At 35.9% G+C, this 8,833-nt stretch overlaps 1 protein-coding gene across 1 annotated transcript; it reads right to left on the bottom strand.

Moving 5' to 3' along the window:
* Positions 1–1,338: 1,338 nt before the first annotated feature.
* On the bottom strand, positions 1,339–5,839 carry LOC130245697 (extracellular calcium-sensing receptor-like). Its single transcript, XM_056478451.1, has 6 exons — positions 5,676–5,839; positions 5,195–5,486; positions 4,225–5,052; positions 2,641–2,817; positions 2,335–2,458; positions 1,339–2,252 (listed from the first exon to the last, which is right to left on the bottom strand). Exons 1-6 carry the CDS (start codon positions 5,837–5,839, stop codon positions 1,339–1,341), a joined length of 2,499 nt encoding a protein of 832 aa, XP_056334426.1.
* Between the last annotated feature and the right edge of the window lie 2,994 nt (positions 5,840–8,833).

The following is an 8,833-nucleotide window of genomic DNA, read 5'->3' as shown; positions in this document are numbered from 1 at the left end:
ATCATTTTTTTAATTCTATATGAAAATACAGTTAAATTGGAAGCTCAAACAGAAGAGCAGATCAATTTATTGTAATTTTAGTTCTGCTACTCTTAATGATAAAGTCAACACAAATATTCATAATTACTTTTTTTTCAATCGATCACAAATTTCAGAATCCAGATGTCAATTTTCGAAATTAAAAGTGTAACGTTAACTAACCTGAAAGAGCTCAATCTTTCCAATGCCACCCACTGTTTGTGAAACTGAAATGTGACATTAGATCTCTTTTAAATATTCGCGAAAATCGGTTAAAAGAGGCAGGAGTCTTCAACATAATTCATATGTGTGCAACTGTAGTGAACTATGCACTGCAGGGCAGGAATATAGTAATAAATAAATATATATATATTTATATGTTCATATACAGCCGTATATGGACACCTATATAAATGACAGGTAATATATTTGTACGTAAAATATATAACATAGTGAGGTAATATATCTACATAATATGTACATATTTGTAATTCTAATGGTTAAAAAATGACAAATTTTGCAATATTTTGACATGTATGACATATATTTTATATATGTGAAATCCATATGAACTACCAACAGATGCTATTCACATAACACATAACCTTTATTCTTTTTTTAATACAAGTGCAATGCAATGCATTTTTTTTTACTTGAATTTAATGTTAATATGAATTAATAACAGAAAAAATGATAAAGTGTTAAATTAAATCTTACAAATGTTGCTAATGTGTTAATGTTCAATTGAGCAATGTGTTTCTGTTTAAGAAACCATTCACTGTGAAACAACTGTTAAAAAAGAGATATTTTCGTTGTGTTCAAAATTATTATGGGTTACTCATTTAATAAAAAAAAAGAAAAATGCAGAAACACCAAACTATTGGTATTGGCCAATAGCACTGATCAATCGATGATCGTTACAGCTGAGATATTTGCTATCGCAGCATCTCTACTATTAAGTATATTAGTATTTTTCTAAATTAAAATAAATTATTAATAAAGAGGCCTCTCACACATTATTTATATATTGTTCATATACCCTTGTATTACCAACAACAACAATAATATAATAATAATATAAAACTAAAAATATCAATAAAACTTAATTCGGTATCTACAATGAAAAACATATTTTGAAATGTCTTTGTAAATCTTAATAATGCATGTGTGTCAATCAAAAGTCAAGCATGGAAAAAAATTCTTTATAGATAGATACACATAGATTTCGCATAGATTACACATCTGTCTGTTGAATGTTTTCTTTTTCCTTTTTTTCTTGCGAGTGACAGAGAGATAATGGTTAACCACAATAATGTAAAATTAATTATTTTTTGTTTCTCTTCCCATGATGGCTTTTTTAGTGTTTCTTTCTGGATGTAAAATGATTATGTAACATTTTGGGGCAAATATGGCCACCAGTACTCCAAAACTAGAAGCTAAGATAGCAAATATCTCAACAGCCACTGCATATTTTCCTGGAGAGCTCACATATGCTGGAACAAATGCGATCCATACAGCACAGAAAATCAACATGCTAAAAGTGATGAACTTTGCCTCATTAAAATTATCTGGAAGATTTCTTGCCAGGAAAGCTAGTAGAAAGCTTATTGCCGCCAACAATCCTATATATCCCAGCAGCAAAGAAAACCCAGCCACTGAGCCAATGGCACATTCATAGACTATTTTAGAGCGGACATACTGGTTATTTTTATAGGGTGTTGGAGAAGAAGTTGATAGCCAGACTGCACATATAACAACTTGAAGGGCTGTGAGGACCAGAACTGTGCATCTTTGTTGAGCTGCTCCAAACCATTTCATTGCTCCTTTGCCCTCAGGCCGAGAGGAGTTGAACACAGCTATTACCACCATAGTCTTGACCAGAATGCTGGAGATGCACAGGACAAAGCTTATGCCAAACACAGCATGTCTTAATTGACACGTCCACAACTGTGGCTGACCAATGAACAGCAACACACACAGGAAACAAAGTTTGAGTGACAAAAGCAGCAGGAAGCTGAGCTCTGAATTGTTGGCACGTACTATAGGAGTGTTACGGTGAAAAGTAAAGATAATCATCACAAGAGCACAGAAGCAGGTTCCTAGCAGGGAAGCAGTGGTCAGAGAGATGCCCAGAGGATCTTCATATGATAGAAACTCTATTTCTTTAGGAACACACCGATCCTTATTTAAATTGGACCAAAATTCATCTGGACAAACTGTGCACTTAATAGCATCTGTTGGTAAAAATTGACAGTCATGTCCTCTTAACCTCTCTTTCAAAGTATAATAACAATTTGTATACAATAATATTCTCACCTGTTGTGTTAGAAATTTCACCATCTCCACATGTCAGGCAGTCAAAACAGCAGGCAGGAAAGCCCTTCCTCGTGGCTCTTCTGGTGCCTGGGGGACAGCTCTCACTGCACACAGACCGTGGGGGCTGAAAGTGACATCATCCATTATCAGTCATGCCTCTGTCATCTCTTTCACATTATGACAAGCTTGGCTTTTCTAATTGTTGTCATTTGTGACTTAATATCTGCAAAAATAAATAAATACATTTAAATTTACTTTTTGTGCCTCAAAGTTCCAGTAAATTTCATCCTTATTCAGTCTGAGCACCATTCCTGTTGTCACTTCATCATTTACTACACCAATATTGTGAAGTTTAATTGATCCATCAGAGTTCGGCTGCCAGTTCAGAACATCATAGATGGCTAGAGCATCTCCATTATTATCAAATGACACATGATCCCCAAAGCCTGTGGTGAAATTCACTTTTTTTAGGTAGGGAACCAGCTGTACAGATTGTAGACAGGACAGATGTTATAAACACACACACACACACACACACACACACACACACACACACACATATATATATATATATATATATATATATATATATATATATATATATATATATATATATATATATATATATATATATATATATATACATACACGGGGCTTGACATTAACTCCCGCCAAATGTGGGTACATTTCACCTGTTGCGGGTTGGACAGCCCCTCTAGCCACCTTGGCTAGCTGAAAATATTTTTTAAGTTGCCAGAGCTGCCTTGTCCCTAAAGATTAGAATTTAGTTTAAGAGCATTTGCATATGCAATATGCACCCAAATGTGACCTTAGAACTGAGAAGCAGCACAATTAGTAACTTTTCACGCAAGCAAAAGAAAGCAGGTGAATACTGAATGAGAGAATGATCAAGACGCATAGTGAGACATAGGCGATCCTCACTCACTGACGTTGTGAGCGAGGCACAGCTGATGTGATGAGCACAAATGCTTAAAAGCTCCCGTTTCCTTGTGCAAAACAACCATGCCTGGAAACGCACCTGGTGCGATCATTTCTCTTTGAACTAGATTGGAAAAAAGCGGTGCTCGTGCACCCACGGTCCTGCTGCTTTCAAGAGATCTCCAGATTTTTTGTATGCAGCAGCAGTTGCCGCTTTTGCTTTTACGATTCTTTTAACAAATTATTAATGGCCATAACGTTAACTGTGGGCACGTAATCATCCTTTCACTATCGCACACAGAATGTTTTTCACCTACTTTCTTTTGCTTACAGTTATTTTTGTTAATAATATTTTAGTTAGCATCCTTTACAATAACATTGCTTTAATAGGACATTAACTCTCCATTTATCTATAGTTACCCCATTATCTAGGACCTTTAGTCTGGATAAACTACTGTCTATAGTTTTAGATACATGAAAATAATTTTTTAAAATGTTTTCAAGAACATTTTTGTTGAATCAAATGTGTATGTATACAGCTAAATTTAGCTTGTTTTGACACATTTTTTAAAATATGTGTCAAGGAAATAACTAGTTTGGTGTGGCCATAAAAAAGGTAAATCCTTAGTCTTGAGCCCTAAATAATAATAAATAATAATAATAAAAAAAAGTTGAGGAGGCATGTGGACATAACACAAAATTAAATTCAAGTAATTTTCACATGCCAAAGTAAAATTTATGCATATAAAAAATGTTTTCTCAACAACAAAATTGTGGCTAGTGAAAATGGCGAGTGGCTAGTAACATTATAAAACTACTAGTCACAGTGGTTGGGGATCAAAAAAGATAAATTCAAGCCCTGTATATGTATATATAGCATATAAATAATTTTAGGGCACATATTGTGCTTGTCCATATTCCATTCCCCTGCACTATACGTGTGTGTCTTACCTGCCAGGGTTTTAGATCTGTTATGTCAGCACAGCTGTTCTCACCGAGTGGTCTTCTTTTCACTTTACACTGCATAAGGTCATGAAGTGCATGTGCCAGGGCATAAACTGCTTTATACACATTATAAGGTGCCCTCAATCCTGAAACATCAGTGTAAGGTGTGTTTGTGGTGCTCAGATCCTCCTGTCCTGTACACACCTTTTTCATTTGCTCCCTAAATGTCTCTTTATCCCCAGTTTCAAAACTGCACCCGAACATGGTCTCCCAGAATATTCTCACTATATTATTTCTTTGGTCACTGTTGGGATGAAGGCGTAACAGAAAACTATGAAGGCCTTGGATTTCTCCACGCCTGATAGCAATGCCCAACGTTCCCTTCAGAAAGGGCTGGAAATATGGTGTGCGAAACACAGCTGAGGTGACCCAGGCTTCACTCGCTATCCACTGCCTGCCTGTCAAATTCTGCAACACTACCTCATTCATCAAAGGAATCAATAAGGATGAAGCAGAAAAAACAACCACTACTCTAGCTGTAGAGGCCTGAATTACTCTCATAATGTGATCAATAACCCTGGGGTTGTTATCTTGGGGCAGGATTTCAGAAAAAGCAACACAATGTCCAAACAACTGCATTTCTTGATGAAAGGACTGAGCAGCGTAGATACCATAGTCATTATTACTGTAGATCAGACCAACCCAGGTCCATCCAAAATGCCTCATGGCCTGAACCATAGCTCGAACCTGGAAGGTATCACTTGGAATTGTTCTGAAGAAAGAGGGGTACTTTTTCTTGTCACTTAAACAAGAGCAAGTGGCGTAGTAGCTAATCTAATTAGAAAATATATAGGGCAGAACAGATGAAAGAAAATGTAAAAAATGTGACAGATGAAACAAAATATGTATTCAGACAAATAAGACATATACGTATTCAGCTCTAAATCTACTGTAAATTTTTTTTTAAAGTTTATACCATGGGCAGCCGGAAAAGCCCCAGAACACTGGAAATTGCAATAGAATGTGTAGATCCTGGATCACCTATGACTCCAATAACTGGTGGTGGGCCTTTACAGTTGAGGTCAGAGATGGCCTCCTCTGTTCCACTTATTAGAGCTGTAGCTGCCTGAAATGCCACTCCAAGCCTTAAACAGTTGTCATAGATCTGGTAACCAAGTGTGATGTTAGGCAGCAAGTTAGGATTGTTATTAATCTCACTGATGGCAAAAACCATTGTTAGTGCTTGCTGGAAGCTTGTCATATAAAAGCTGGAGAAGAAAATTCAAATTTATTATCCTTAGCCACAAAATTACAGTAAAATATTATATACCATTAATGATTTTAGTTCCGTAACACATAAGAATACTGAAAAATGTTACAATCTGTGTGTAGTTGGAAAAATAAAGCAGTAACAATTCCAAATGAATAATTATTCAGTAGCTGTGGCCCAGACTCACAGGTCACAGTTTGGTAGTTTTGGCTGCGTTCTGAAGCTTATCTCAGGGTTTACTTTCAGGTACCTCTGAATCTCAAAAAGACCACCAATGACAAAGTCTCCATCCTGGTGCATCCCATTTAGTGTAAAGTGTCCCTGTTGCTGGCAGGTACTTGAACTGGCCATTAAAGTTACACAGATGTGGTTACAAGACAGGAACAAACAAAAAAGTAGAATTGCCCACATCCCTCTGTCTTTATCTTTGTGTGTCTCTCTTCACTCAGCTTACTGATTTATCGATAAAGATTGTGTGTGGGACTTTTTTTTTTTTTGAAGAGAGAGAGAGAGAGAGAGAGAGAGAGAGAGAGAGAGAGAGAGAGAGAGAGAGCAGGTGGTGCTATTGCTCTCTGGAAATAACAACATAGTGTTTGCCAGTGTGTATTCCACTACCTCTCAATCATTATAAAAAAAATATTCACATTTACTATTATTCTATTATAACAATTATTCACATAGACTAATGTTATAACACAGTTAATCTATGTGAATAATTAGTCAAAACACTTATTCAATTTATATTAATAGAACTAAGAATTAATCCTATTTTACTGACCTGAAATGGGTAACAGGCACCGCCATGTTAGCCTTCATTAAAGTTGAGAGATTAGAGCTGCTGGATTGTTGAATGTTTATTCATCAACTTCTCCCAAAATACAAGTGGCTATTTAACAGGGAGAAGAATAGAGTAATAGCTCTAGTAAAAATAGCAAAGTGTATTTGATGTGAATAACATAATTATTATTGTCTTCATAGACATCAATGTGTTTAAAAAAAATAACTTAAATTAAATGTTTTGCTACCACTTATGTGTATTTAAATGTCTAAAACATAAAATTAATGGTTTTTGTTTGAAAGCACTGATAAATTGTGATTTATTTTTTCTGAGTCAGTGCGAGCCATCGCAGGAAAGCAGATTTTAATTTGGCAACTGTTTAACATGATGCATTTAACATTCCTATCATACCACACACTCCAAATACCACTCAAGACTGATCACATAAGTATAATCATAAATGTTCAAAAGGATAAATTCTCATGTTTATTGTATTTGTTATTTTTGTTATATATTAGTTTCTTTGTTTTGGTTTCATTTTCTGACAGGACTTTGTAATGTATGCAGAATGTGGTTTTGTGTCAGAGTAAAAAAATGAATAATAACAAAAATGATAGTTCTGAAAGCTCAAAACCGGTGATTCCAAAAAAATTGGAACAGTTCCGTTCAAAATTTGGAACAGTGTATGAGCAGTGTAGTGCACTCGGACTTTGCATTTGAAGCAGCTGAAGAAGAGACGCTAGAGCGCTGGTGGGTGACTCATTGCAAATGGAAGAGCAATGGGTGAACTGAGGCAGACCAACTGGACCACAAGCGAGCAGGTTGGCTGATGCAGGGGACAAAGTAACAAAACAAAACAAAAACAAAACAAACTAGTGCTTGAAGTCGGGAAACGGAACACAAAAAGACAGGATTACTCTCAACAAGATCAGGACACAAATTAACTCACGAGCACACAAAACGAACTGACAAAAGACAAGGCACAAGAGCGAACTAAATAGGGGAGAAAATCAAGCAGCAATAGGTGAAAGTAGGTATCGCTACTTGATAAGCAGATTGAACAACAAGGTGGGGAAAATGAGCATGCAGGCAGTGAACCACATGGCCAGCTATCAAAACAAACCTGTGCTCCACGACACACAATGACAACACAAACAGGTAAGTCAAGACGCACTCACAGTTTTGCATTGTCTTGTTGAAATATGCATGGTCATCACTGGAAAAGAATGCAGCAAAAAATCTCTATGTACTTTTCAGCATTAATGGTGCCATCACAGAAGTGCAAGTTACACAAGGACACTGACACAACCCCATACCATGACAGACCCTGGCTTTTGGACTTGTTGTTGGTAACAGTCTGGATGATCTTTTTATTCTTTGGTCCAGAGCACACAACATCCATTTCTCCCTAAAATACCTCAAATAGTGAGTCCTCTGACCACAGTACACATTTTCACTGTGTGATGGTCCATCCCAAATGCCTCCAAGCCTAGAGAAGTCGGCGCCGCTTCTGGACACTGTTAACATAGGGCTTCCTTTTGGCACAGTACAGTTTTAACAAGCATTTGTGGATGTGACTACGTATTGTGGTACTTAACAAAGGTTTGCCAAAGTAGTCCTGAGCCCATGAGGTGATATCGCTTACAGATGAATCATGATTCTTAATGTAGTGACGCCTGATGGATCGCAGATCATTGTTGTTCAGCTCAGACTTGTGCCATTGTCCTTTATGCACTGAAATTCCTCTAGATTCCTTGTATCTTCAAATTAAAATATGTGAAATATCCAAATGTCTTCCTATCTTTTTTTGAGGAACATTGTTTTTAACATTTCGATAATCTTCTCACGTATTTGTTGCCAAACTGGCGATCCTCTGCACATCTTTGCTCCTAAAGGACTAGACCTTTCTTGGATGATGATTTTGAACCAAATCATAATTACAATCACCTGTTGACATCACCTGTTTAAAATCACATCATAATTAATAAAATTTACTTGATTACTAGCCCTAAATTGCTCCTGTCCCAACTTTTGTATTGAAGATCTGAATGACAGGAAAGGATGTATATTTACTAATGAAATTAAGTTGACTATTGTTCATATTGTCTGCAAATAAATACACGTCAAAGAAAATTTGGAAACCACTACTTTCTTTTTTATTCCCAACCCTTTCTTATTTGGAGTTGTAATTATTTTTTTGTGAACTAACCCTTTAATTATAAATATGTAATTATTTGCAAGTTAATTGGTCTATGATACTGTAACAATATTCAAAAATCATACTTAAAGGGTAAAAAGAAGTTTTTTGAGAAAGTGTCTTAGTTTTATTATAATTTTCAGTTAAAATGCACAAATAAGTGTTTGTACACTTCAGTTTAGTGGTGATTGCTGACTCGCGAACAAATTGTTTTTTAACCAGATCTTTTAAGTGAACTAAATCAAATCAAACAATCATTTGAAACGGTTCCCTTTTGCAGTAATTATCCACAAATTGCTTACTTTTTAACATGCCTGATACCCCCTCTGATTCAAAATAAACCAACTTCCTAAGGTTTTCAGTTACTAGA

The sequence above is a fragment of the Danio aesculapii genome, chromosome 18 (assembly GCF_903798145.1).
Source record: "Danio aesculapii chromosome 18, fDanAes4.1, whole genome shotgun sequence".
NCBI classification, from domain to species: domain Eukaryota; kingdom Metazoa; phylum Chordata; class Actinopteri; order Cypriniformes; family Danionidae; genus Danio; species Danio aesculapii.
Note: the sequence above shows the minus strand (reverse complement) of the source record. Positions and strands in the feature narration are given on the sequence as shown.

What these genes read in the sequence shown, in the direction of transcription:
- LOC130245697 (XM_056478451.1), bottom strand. Translation starts at nt 5,839, where the DNA reads ATGGCCAGTTCAAGTACCTGCCAGCAACAGGGACACTTTACACTAAAT. An exon ending in GGCTTTTCCGGCTGCCCATG is followed by an intron (nt 5,053 to 5,194) that starts GTATAAACTTTA and finishes TTTTCTAATTAG; the next exon opens with ATTAGCTACTACGCCACTTG. An exon ending in ATGAAGTGACAACAGGAATG is followed by an intron (nt 2,459 to 2,640) that starts GTGCTCAGACTG and finishes TGTCACTTTCAG; the next exon opens with CCCCCACGGTCTGTGTGCAG.